The 13,270-nt window shown below is 41.8% G+C and overlaps 1 protein-coding gene across 1 annotated transcript in view; it reads right to left on the bottom strand.

Moving 5' to 3' along the window:
• Window positions 1-13,270, bottom strand: part of TENM1 (teneurin transmembrane protein 1) — a 256,403-nt gene that overhangs the window by 93,692 nt on the left and 149,441 nt on the right. Inside the window, exons 11-12 of the mRNA XM_075107184.1 lie at window positions 9,730-9,915; window positions 6,119-6,265 (exon numbers count right to left, since the gene is read on the bottom strand). Of these exons, the coding sequence (XP_074963285.1) occupies window positions 6,119-6,265; window positions 9,730-9,915 (333 nt within the window). The remainder of the gene's footprint in view (window positions 1-6,118; window positions 6,266-9,729; window positions 9,916-13,270) is intronic.

A 13,270-nucleotide genomic window follows, 5' to 3' on the forward strand; every position in this document is an offset into this window, starting at 1 on the left:
GCCACAAGTGTGATGAAGTTACCTCCTCAGCTATGCTTCTACTGCAGTCGTGGAAGGCACAGTTTGTGCTAGGTACAGCACATTCTCTAACGTACGCGTTACGCAGCAGTCTCTCTTCTACGTGGATGATCACCCTCAGCAGCCAGACAAACTGGCAGTGGAGCTCTGGAGCCCCCTCTCCTTTGGTTACTTCCCAGCAACATACCTCTTTACTTAATGTTTGGGCAAATGCTGTACGCTGATGGTATTTCACATATTTTGTATTTGAGCTTTCCATATGATGCATAATATCTGTATTAAGTCCTCAATAAAATAAAATAACCGTTGGAAAAGAAAAAGGCATTTTGTCAGCTCTAAGCTAATAGCAAGAACATGGAACAAGTCACATATTTTGGGCCTGACGTGAACAGCTCTATGCCACCTATTTTTCAAATCCCAGCTTTTCTAGTCTTCTCCTCTACTCTTGAATTACTCGCAATACATAACTGCAAATATGGGAATATCATAATGACTCCTGCTGCTGAAAATGGGTCTGTGTTCACAATTAGTACAAATTGTCTAGGTAGCAGCACACCCGAGGACATTAAAGAGGCACTGGCTGGGGTCGCTGGTGAGGGAAGCAAAGAACAAAACGGCCATTTCGTTCTAATTTCGGCAGCGGTGGCTTCCCCAGCTCACCAGTGCAGCTTGCAATAACTTTCACAGCGGCTTCTTTCCTATTAAACCACTGAGATGCTTTATTAACTGGCTATGAAAATGACAGTTTGAATCAGACTCTACCTCCCATGTTACTGGGTTAGTTATTTTAATAAACCATCCACTGTCAATAGGTTCTGGCAAGCAAAATGTAAATAGTTAGCAATAATACTTAAAATTGCTATTCTTCTGCTTTAAAGTTCATTAGAAGAGCAGAGTTCTCACCCCTTCAAGCTTTTGTCACACATGGAGAAGACACTACTAACGTTAACTGCAATAGATTTGAAGTTTTGTGGTTAATGACAAGCCCAGAATACTACAAGAAGTGGTGTGTATGCTTATATGGTGCAGGGGTATACATGTATGCAGGCACACTCACACACACACACCCCCCAATAACTGTACTTGCTCAGTCACATGAGAATCAAATCCATCTCTAAGCAATAGACTATACTAAGTAATAGTAATGACCTTCATTTTCACTGCTGCAGAGCAACTCAGAGGCGTGCGTAAGGGCTCTCCCACCCCCTCTGCACTGAGCCCAGGGAGCGCAAGCCAGCGACGGAGCTCCGAGAACTATGTCCAGAACGTTTGCACCGAGAGTAAAAAATGGGCTTTAAGGTTCTCCTTGCAGTAAGCAGATTTTGGTCTCTGAACTCCTTCTGCAGGACAACCTACAAACCTCCCCACCATAACTCTCAATACTTGAAGGATTTGAGCTTTTTGGTACACTCGCATGATGAATTGTTCAATAATATTGTTGTTTGTGGGAAAAAAAAATCCACAGGAGCCTTCAACTTGCATTCGCTTGCTTCCTTCTACAGCTTTCAAATAAGCATTAAACAATGCCTGTGCCAACTTGCTTCACCACAGGCTCAGTTAAGTTCAGTTAGGGTTGCCAGGAATCTAAGCAAACTGAATCAAAGAGTAACTTCAGAAGGGACTAAGCAGCAGTAACTGTCACGAGTCTCTCGTGCTTATTCATATGCATTAATCCAAAATGCTTCTCAAATTTTAGCCGTAACACACAGCATGCAGCAGGCAGTGAGGCTGTTAGCTGGGAACACCAGTGTTTGCGTAAGGACATCGGAAACCCACCGGTGTGCCTGTGGAAAGGCTGCAGAGGGTTTTATCCAGTGAGTACTTTCCGCACACAGGAGAAAGCAAATATGTCAGGGTATGATTTTCAGAAACTCAAAGTATCCCCAGGGAGCCCTTGCTGCTCAGCAACAATGAAAACCATTCCCATCAGTATTATTTATATTGTGTAATAATAGCATATTACTTATACATGGACTCAATATCTTTGTGACGGATCGGTTATTAAGATGCCAATGGATGGGTCAGAAATACATCAATATTTTAGCAGCACTGGTTATCAACCCAAGGCTATGCTGAGTCATATATTTTCTTGTGCTTGGAAAAGCTGGGCGAAAACTACAATAACTGTCTGAAGTGACTGAAGGGATATTTGGAAGAGAATTCAAATCTTGTAGTAAATAGTATTTTCCTTAAAAACAAACAGTCAAGATTGGTTCACGAAAGAAAGAGAAAACGATGAAGAGCGATCCAGGCAAATTTAAAAGAGGGATCTGCATCGAAGAGATTAATGGGAGTGACAGGCTGCAACTCTCAGCTTAAGATGAAGACTTGCATGTGCAGCAGCAATGTAAATATGTGTCAGAATAGCAGGTAAATCGTGGCTTGGCAGGGCCGGGGGGTGACCCGTGGGCTGGTGCCGAGCACCCGGTGTGCCCCAGCGCTGCAGCAGTGTGCTCTGCCTCCTCGCGCCCGGGACACACGGACTCGCCTGCACAGAACTCGGCAGAGCTTTCAAGCAATCTCCTGGAGCTACTGAAGCTTCCAACTGAGTCTAAAGTTGTGGCAGGACAAGAGAAAATGACCTGCTCAGATGTGCCGAATGGTCATCTTATAAACGGAAAATGAAATCCTGTCAGTCATGGCAATGAAAGAAGAATAAGAAATGGGGAATAATGTGATGCTGAGGGAAGCCACGGCAAGGGGAAGGTCCCACTGCAAAGGATGTCTGTTTGACTTCTTGGCATTATTTAATGGATATCACACTGCTAACAGACTGCAGATGCACTCCACATGAGCAAGTGCAAACCATGCTGTCGTGCATCTGTTATAACGCTAAGACCTTTCCAATGATATTTGTAGTGATATTTGAACAGGTAAACATGCCCTTAAGTCTGCAAGTAGGAAAAAGCTAACAGAGAGTTATGAGATGGAATAGGAAAGGCAGTTATGGGACCGTCAGGGTACAAGTACAGCACATACTAATGGGTCTCTAAAAGAAATAGTACTCTCCCTGCTCAGGAAAATATTTCTGCATGTGTTTAACCTTTCCGCCATGGATAACTGCACTGATGGGGAACGTGGTGCTTCAGCGTCTGCAGAATGGGTTTGCCTGTGAATATGCTTGGGGCTTACCTTTTTACTACTATACCTTAAAAAATGAATTCAAGACTTCCTGCTTCCCAAAGCTTCTGTGCTGCTACTACAGACCAAACAATAAACCTAACACTTCCTCATGCCGTACAAATGACATGACTCAATCCCTATAGTTGGAACTAATAGAACACTTCATTTTCTAGCACGTGGTTTCTACCATGTATTTGAATGTGTCTTTACATCATAAAAATCTCAGGTTTTCAGTCTCTGAAAGTACCCTATAATAAATCAACTGGAAACGACACAAAATTGTTACTCTGCCTAAATCCTGAAATTAGAGTTTGTTTGAAAAAATAATTGTTCAGCTTTACTACAGCTTTGTTCTTCGGTTGTGACTGCCTCCTAATGAACTTGAAGCACAAAATAGCTCCTAAGGACCGAGATATGTTTGACTTAAAAACAACTGGAATCAATAAGACCTTTGCTATGTGAGAATACCATGATTTGGAATATACAATGGCACTAAATTAGGTCTAGAGCACGATCTCTTGGGCTACGTGGCACGGACTGAATGCGATCACATCCTAACGGCTTAGGACGTTACAACCCGCCAGCTGTAACTCAGCTGTGTGCACGCTCTTAACTCACCACAACTGCAAGCGAAAACGTTAATAGCTTCCATCTTTATGAACCTAATCCAGTTACATAGCTTAATGGATGGTAACTCGTTATACCACTGTAATATTCTCACGGTCTAAGGCACAACCTCCCAGCAAACAGGGCAACAGGTAATGTCATGTCTCCTTCCTAATTTCTGATTTTACTGCTGTGTACATATACAAACCCTGAAACACTAGGAATCAGCTTCTGTTTTTGTATTAATGTAACCCTGGTATAATGCCAATGACTTTAGGGGAATTTTTCTAATGTATGCTTATGTCGAATCAAGTCCTATGAACTTCATATATAAAGAGAAGTGGTTTTAATAGTAGATATAATTTTCTTTTCTTATATAAAATTGATTGTGAAAGAAACTTAATTACATTTAGCCCATCTGTAGTAGTCAGATTAATTAAATATTTCTCTCTGCACTTATCTCTAATTGTAACGTCAACAGAGCTGTCCTAGTCCATGTTATGTTGCCATTAAAAAGGAAAAAGAAAATTACTTTTAAAACCTGCAGTGAAATGATGTTAAGTGTCTGCCTTAAACTGACAAATTCAAGGAGATTTAGAGTTAAAACTGCCAAGTCTTTCAATAACTCACCGTTATTGCAGAATATAAAGCACCCAAAATCACAATGCAGGGCAGTTTATATGGAGCCAGTTCATAGAGTGCATCAGAAAATGCTTTACATACATTACAGGCTAAACAGGGTTTTCGTGGACAGATTTAAGAGTGCAGGCGAGTGAGTCAGTGGCTCGGACAGCAGGGGAGAGCACCAGACAGATGGGAAAGCACGCGGGGGGCAGCGATGCCAGCTGTGGGACCTTGTGTGAAAGGGATACACACCAGCGTAGATGAGCAGAGAGAGTGGGCAGAGAGACGGCCGTTAGGCGTCGTGGAAATAAGGTGGAAAAGGAAGGATAAGAGAGGAATAAGGTGATTTTGAATGGGGTTCAGAAATGAGGAAGCCTTTGCCAAAGGACAGCATGGTCTTCGAGCCCACAGGGTACAAAATCAGAAGGGCTCAAAATATATCTGTAAATGAGGAATCATCAGTGAGTCAGAATGTTTCTGCTGAGGTCCCACAGTGACCTCAGTTCTTGGCCCTAAATCAAGCTTAATTTATCAATGACCTAGAAGAAAATAGACAATCACTATACTAAGCTTTGACACTACAGTGGGGTAAGAGATCTCACCCAGGACACTGAGATGGTCTGTAAGAGTGACACAATAAGATAATACGTATTTTGATATATCTCAGTGTACAATCTAAGGAAAAGAATGTAACTGTGCTTGGGGCAGATGCATTCCCAGTCTGAATAAGAAAGCTGCACAGCTCTGAGTGTGGGGGCAAGCACACTGCAAAGGATGGTAGTAAGTAAAGGAGAGGAAAGCAGTAGTCCTTGACTGTCCAGTAAATGAGCATTCCTAAAATAGACAGGAAAAATAATTAACTCTGAGAACAACCAGTGAGGAATATTGTGGCTTTTCTCCCACCGGTAAGTTTGAAATAGAGGCTGGATGTTTTTCCTGAAAAAAAAATGCACTAGCTCCTGTGTTAGCATGAACTACTGGAAAGGAGGCAGAGACTAACTTATGAAAGAGCTATGTTTTTCCCAGCAAACCTAACACTTACACAGCCTTAGAATTAATCCAGACTACAGAGGTCTGAGGTAGGGAGCACCTAGTGCCAAATGCCCTGGTTCAACTGGTGGGAAAGAGCAAATGATTATTTTAGTACAGGGCTCTGTTTAGGGTACTCTCAAAAATTACTTCTGCATACTTTCTACACCAGCTTACTCAACAATTGTTCAAATATAGGTCTGGATAATTGCAAGAACTGTGCCGTGTCTCAGTGGAAACATTAAGAAAGAGAATAATGTTTAAAAAGCATCTCTAAATGTATGCTTTACGCTTGCAATTGTATTAATTTAATATTAACATAAGACTAAACTCTGGATTCCTTTTGACAGGCACAGATGTTTTCTTTCATTTGGTTATCCATTGGCTCCCTTTTCTGAAACAGATGTCAGAGTTATGAGAGAGACTGAGAAGGAGATAGAAGAAATTACTTGTTACGCTTTTTTCTTTTAAAGAAAAAACCCAAGTACCAGGATGATAGGTATGGCACACACATAATTTCTGCCTTGAATAACACCCAGCACAAGGGTCTGTTCCCCCACCGCACTGCTTCAGATAAAGTTAGTGGAACAACTGTCTTGAGCAAACAGACAAACATTGACATTCTGTGATAAAAGGAAAACATACACCAAAACTATAGATTCAAATGACAATCAAGGATGTGACAAATAACCAGAGAGACATGAATTATGTATCATACCTCCATCATTGTCCAGGTTATCTCCGCACACCATTTCCATGACAACGTTACATCCTGAGCCACTCCAGCCCACTTGACAAACACAGTGCCATCCATTCTGATCAAGAGTGCACCTCCCATTTCCATAACAGAGACCTGGGCAGCCATCTAGAAAAGAAAATGTAAAAAAGAATCCTTCAGGGAGGAGTTCTCTTCTTTTACAGTTGCAATCATTATTCAACATTCTTTCATATAGTATTATATTTGCTGCCTTCAAATGATCACAGCTCCCTTGCAAGCCATATTTTTTGCCAAATATGGAAAAATCTCCATCCTGGTTTCTCCCTTTGCTTGCCCAAAAAGTAATTTCTCAGTGAGGAATGAGGTTTTTTAGCGTGCAACATTTTGTGTGCAGGAAAAAAGTGAGTAAACTTGTAAGAAGATATTTACCAGTCTGCCGTGTCCATCTCTTTCTCTGCTTAGTGAAAAGTTGTAGATCACAAGGAAGGTATATACATAATCAACGTTTATATCAAAGATATACATGGAAAATATTGTTTAAATGACTAACTGGCATTTGTGGATGCATCTTACACATTGCAGGGAGTGGAGGTGACCTTTTTATTCTGTTCATAAATACTCAGCTGACTGAGAAAAAGCCAGTTGGATTTATGCTACAGTACAACTCTTTCCACAGCAGGCAAATAAGGGAGCATTTCCTTCCTGTGTCCAGTTCCACTTCCTTCACATTATAGCCCATTCAAATACGACAAACACTTGCCCTTTAGTGGTTCTGATTCTAGATCAAAACTGGAACGACTGTAGCATCCTCTGGATTATGTACATGCAAGCTCTGAATCAACGGTAATTTGGACATTCTCAGCTAGATCTCTTGCCTATAAGAGCGAGAGAGGAATTGTCTCTTGGATGTGTACACTCAGTCCATCTGCTTGCATAGATCACTGCCAGCTCAGACATTTGTCAGATCCTCACCATGCCACACATGGAGCCAAAGGGCAGTGGATAAAGCTCAGCAATAAGCTTACCCGTGCAAGTGGCGTCCCTTCTGCGAGGGCTCCTTTCCTTTTGCCAGCACGGACATACAGGAACTGAAAGCCCTTCTGGCCTTGACAGTGAACATCAACACTCATGTTTTCAGAGGTTATTTTTTGGGGGGAAGAAGGAGGAGGTCTCAGTTTGCATCTGTGTTTGGCAGCCCCAAGATGCTCCAAAAGGACTTTGGAGGAGGCGGCCAGAGAGTCAGAGAATCTGTACGATGGGGCTGTCGGGTTGTGACTTACAGCCCAGCACGCAGCACCATTCCTGGCAACTTTACACTGGCCCCGTCATCCCTCTCCTTCTCACCCTTGGCACAGTTTATCAATCACATCTGCAAACAGGGAGACTGGAGAGTCTGACCCTCTTGCTTGGAAGAGCTGAAAATAGGTGGCACCGTTATCTTACTCTGGAATTCTGGAAGTTGCTGGTCTAAAATAGCAGGAGGTTGGCAACTACCAGATATACCATAAAAGCTGATTATTTGCCTCTTCTGGGGAGCTGGGGGGAAGGGCAGGATGCGAGAGCTGTTCTGGGTAACGCGGATGCTCTTCCACTTCAATTCACTGTCCCACTGAGTTAATTCCTTCCTTGTATATGATTATATTTTGCTGCTGTGTGCGGTTATCCTCTAAGACTATAAAGTAATCAAATGAATGCCTACATTATTTTATTATTATCTAATACTGAAGAAATAATAAATACAAAACAAACACCCAAGTCTTTCTGTAATATTGGCTAGCCTGATATTTCAGCTAGCAGCATTTTTGCAAGGGGCAACGTGCATCATTGCTCCGCACAGCGGGGCTAGGACTGCGGGGCCTTTGCCAAACGCGGGGAAGGTACTTGCACTGACATGGCTAAGCGGGGCCTGCAGCAGCGCACAGAAATCAAATGAACAGCACCAGACACAAAACAACATAAAATTTAACTCTTGTATCAAATGATTTGAAGAGAACCGTATCACATCTAGCACAGAGAGCTTTTAAGAAAGTGCACTTCTCTATCAAAAGAAACTTACTTCAAGCACAAATGACAAAGAAAAGGTTTTTTTGTTCTCATGGCAGGCAGGATCAACACAAATTTTTCCAAGCATGTCCTCAGCTCTGTCGTTACTTTGGAATGGTGAGAGCAAAAAACTCTGCCTAACTTAGCACATCAGATAGCCACATAAAGCATGCTTACACTGGCACAACTTTGCAAATGAGTTGAGCACATTACTTGTTAAAAACTGCATTTTCTTCTGCAAATCCCTCCCTGTCTCTGTGTGTATACGTCTACATCTCCAGAAACAAACGTTTTAGCTATTCTGGCGATGTGGCAGTACAAAAGCTCAGACAAAACAGGTAACACAAAACACTCCATTCCCAAGATGTTTGTATCTTTTCATTATTCTTTCGCAATGCTGATATGAAAAACTTACCTCGAACAGCATCTAAGTAGTGAGCTTAAAAAAGAAAAGAACAAAACTGAGATGGATTGAACTTCTGTACCCAAATGAAAATACAGACACCATTTGCTTATGGCTTGCCACCTGTCGGTTAGATATAAAGCCTCTCCCTCTTACTGCGGTCAGATCTATTCCTGCTACTGTGATCAAAACACGTTGCGATGTGATTGTTCTCCATTTGATGACAAGCATGCAGAGGACAGCTCGGGCCATGCCTGGCAGTGCCTACAACGTGAAGAGCAGCTCTATTTATCTTTTTAATTATTTTGGTCCTTTTCTGGTTTTCCTCTACACAGTCTTTAGAGAATTAGGCTGTTTCTCCTTCAGACACCTAATTCTTGATTTAGCAAATCTGATTTAGTAAATTCTAGAGCCAGCGAATGAAGTATCTTAAAATGATCAAGAAAAAGATAAAACATTCTGCTTTTTTCGGGAAGCAAGCATGAAAGCTTATGCCACTTACCTCTGAAAATTAGATACCCTGCTATTATAAACAACTAAAATGTTTATTAATAATCTTGTTCTGGGGCATTTTAGGGACAAACACAGACTTTTTGCAAAAACCTGTTGTATTTCATTAAAAATGTAGCTATTACATTTATATAGTAATGACTTCTAAAAAGATCCCAAAGCTTTACCGTATTTGAATATTTTTAGAAGCCAGCTATAGGAAAACCACCCCTAATGATACGTAAAATATGTAAATCCTTAGACATGAAGGCAAGAGTTTTAATGCAAGAATTACCTAATCTGAATAATAGCTTCATCCCCGCAAACCTTAGATTTCTTAAAACATTTTTTTCCATCCTGACTCAAAGTTCACACAGGAACATAATCCAAAGACATGTAGTCCCAGAGGACTGAGATATCTTTCTTTTGCCTGTTTTTTTTCTTTTATTTATTTTAAATTAATTCATCAACGTTGTTTCCTCTAAACAGAAAGCCGCACTGAGTTGCCATTCTGTGGGACAAGCAGGGCGCACCATCAGTGCAGAGGCACCTTTTGACACCTGGCCTGATTCTGGGTCTTTGTTTTCCCAAAGGGACTTGAATCAGACTGTTGGCTACGGCAGATCATTGTTAAGATTTTACGTATTCTATTTCTAGAGGTACCAAACGCCCTTACCGATGGTGCAGTGGTCCCCTTCCCATCCAGGGCTGCACTCACACTTCCCGTCCTTGCACTGGCCGTGTTCAGCACAGTGAGAGTGGCAGGTACGTTCTTCACAGGTTGGTCCCACCCAGCCCTCTTCACACTGGCATATCCCTCTTGAACAGACGCCGTGGCTGCCACAGTCCAGGGTGCATAGCTCTGCACAGGATTACAAAAATACATGATGTGAAACAGCGATTTCCTACTGCAAATAGACTTTGCACTGATACTAAATTTAATCACATCTATACTAATATCACTCACCAATTGGAGCAAATATGGGATTTCATCACCTAGTACAGACCTTATGCAATCCTTCTTTAGCAGGTATTTGGCAAGATCATTTATTGGTTTAGAGTGGGGACTGCAAATATGATGGCTTTGCATATGGCGGGGCAATGGGTCTAAACCAGGCAAACGACGACACAAAAAACCCGTATCTTTTGACTGATTTCAGCTGAAGCCTTTAATAACAGCATGCCAGGTCTGTTCCCAGGTCCCACTCGCTCAGCTCTGAAATCTGTCATGAACTCAAATACTGCAGGTGAGCTGAATTACAGGATAAAGCGGCACGTTAAATACATACAAGCAAGAGTCTCTGAGATATTCAGATATTTGTACTGATGGCAAAATGCCCTTCACTTACAGTAAGAGCAGCCACCAGAAAGGCAACCGTAAGCAAGGAGAAGAGCAAGCACCCTACTCTGATGGCAGTATACAATATTTCATGACTTACAGGCCACGCAGATCTGCCTAGTTCCAAAATGGCTTTCAAGGATTACAACTCTTTTTTTTTCCTTCCTGACTCTTGAGTCAACTGCTAAGAAACCAGAGAAGCTGTTTCGGGAAGACAGGAGTGCCTCCTTCATTGCACTCAGAACAATTCTCTACCTGGGCATTGCAGAATACCACTTATCGTGAAGTGGAATGAAAGTCCTGAATTGTTTCAATACATCACAATATGCCAATTGCAGTTCTACTTCCACTTAGACTAAAGTTGCTTTGTGAAAAGAATGGCTTCATTATAAAAAGGTCCATGTAGCTTGAATTTATTTAGAATAATTAGTGTCAAGAGACAGAATTTGCTTGTTATTCTGCAATTAACCTGCCACAGAAATGTTACCTCCTTCTTCCTCTTGGAAGGCAGCTGATAGCACTACAAGTATAAGCCAAATAATCGCGTCTGCTCTGATTTCAAATGTCAGTGTTACATATTTAGTTGTGGCAAGATTTTTCCCTTGACAGATTTTAAACAATGATCATTTATATCTTGGAACTATTGTATATAAACATTCTAAAAAGCATTTGTAGTGACAAATGCTGTCACTGTATATACCAAGCAAAGTTTTTAAAGTTTAAATTGAAACCTTACCAATTCCAATCATTTTAACACAAAGAAAAAGCAGCAGAGAAACGGAACCGCACAGTGACATCGCAGACATGCCGGGCTCTGTCTCGAGTCGGAGTCTAGCCCTTATTTTTGTTAATAGCCAGGTGATGGAACAGAGTGCAATCGAAAGAATCAGTGAGTGACAAACTGGGAGAGCATGGTCAAACTCAAAATCACCTTCAGAAGCAGAAGGTGTGGTAAAGAACCTAAGATAGAATTCAGTAAAAGCAACTATGAAGTACTGTCCTGAGGAAGTCGAAATCAGCTACATAAAAAATAATTAATTCTACTATTCAGAGACTGTGTTATACTGGAGTACAAGATGAACACAATTATCTGATGGCATTCCTGCAAAAGGGTATATAAGACAAGAGACTACTCTGCTATACTCAAACAAAAAACTGCGGAGCCTGGGACATTATCCCTTAGAAAGACTTCATTGCTGCCTGCTATCATGTATTAATCTAACGCTTCATGCCTTGGGCGGCCTGCCTGCAGGTACTGGGAAGGGTTTCCTCCTCCTTGCTGCATAATTTGGCTTGTCTTTTTTGTTTAGTTACTTGTTTGTTCTTGGGACAAACCTGGAACTGTTCAGAGGACTAAAGGGGGCACTTGCTCGGTTATTTCATTGGTGCTGAACTCGCACAAATACTTGCTCCTGTGACCGGAAAGGAAACTGATCCCACCGGATCTGGGATCACAAAAGACTCACCCCCGGGACAGACTGGCAGGGGACCACTAGTATTATTTTAACCTATCTTTATAGCCTGGGGCGTGGGCTAACTCCTGAGAATTAAATCTAACAAATTACCTGCTACTTCAAGGACTTAGGCTGCTACAGGGATGCCTTTGATCTCTCCTGATTTGCCTCTAGTTCATTATAATTACTGCTTTTGGTATTTTACTGTACATGGCAAAGATTTTTAAGGGGATTTTAAGAAATATTCTGTAGCTTACACTATGCTGGGGTAAGTGGAGCAGACGGGTGTTTTGACCCTTCTGGATTGAGTCTCTGCTACATAGGTTTTGCAGTGGTGGGACTGGCTTAGTTCAAGTGATGCCGATACTTCAGGGAATATTGTAGGCATCGGTATACAGAAGTGGCAACGTAGGCTGGAACGGCTGAAGCGGGGAAACAAAGAGATACATAGAGCTTCTGATCGTATCAGCAGCTCCCTCCACTTCTCTATCTGCAAATAAATCAAAGCACCAGCTGTGGAAAACCTTGAACACGTTCCAACACATGGCATGCACTCCTGCCTCACCTCTGTCTGTCTATGCAACAGCCTAATCACAACGAACGCATCTTCCAAACAAACAAACGAAATAGCAGTATGGAGCTGAAGGCAATGTAGGCACATCCCTACTCTAGGGATCAGATCTTACACATGTTCCTACTTTACAACCCCAAAATTAAATGGATCTTAAAATGCTTGAATGCCAAATTACCCTTCATTTTTTTTTGCCTATTGGAATACAATGGCTTCATCTATCTCAACCACACTGTCTTGGAGAGACAGCACAGCAGTACAAGTTCTGGACCCCAAACTGGCTCTGTGTGATAGGAGACATTAGGTTAGCTGTCCTGCGCCCAGTTATTCAGTTTTCACACCTCATTTCTGCCAGCAATTCAGGGCACAGTAACCAGATACCAGGGACTGAGTTAGAAGTGTTACAAAAAAAGTATGTCTCAAACCTGTTCCGGCAAAGGAATGCCGTAATGATCTACCTAGCTCTTGCCTTTCCCTCTAGCAATGCATTTCCCCCCCCCAAATATTTAATCTAAATCTTCTTTGATGCAAATCAAAACCACTTCTGCACGCACCAGATGTAAAGAAACCTGGTTTCTTAGTTTGGACCAGACGCTTTCCTCAGTCACCCTAGTTGTCCTGCTGCCCAATCCACCCATACTTTATGGTCACTGAGGCCAATCTTGAGACCCACATTTGTTCTGGTGATTTAATATGGGGCTTCAGAAATGCTGTTTACTCTGAGAATGTAGTCTTCTGCCATGAAAATCTAAGATTCACCCCAGACTTCTTGTGCAAAGCAAGGGAAATCAAGCCTAACATCACCCTATTAATGACGTGGTAGTACCTGCAGCTTTAATCCACATCTAATTCA

Source organism: Phalacrocorax aristotelis, chromosome 11, assembly GCF_949628215.1.
Source record: "Phalacrocorax aristotelis chromosome 11, bGulAri2.1, whole genome shotgun sequence".
Classification (NCBI taxonomy): domain Eukaryota; kingdom Metazoa; phylum Chordata; class Aves; order Suliformes; family Phalacrocoracidae; genus Phalacrocorax; species Phalacrocorax aristotelis.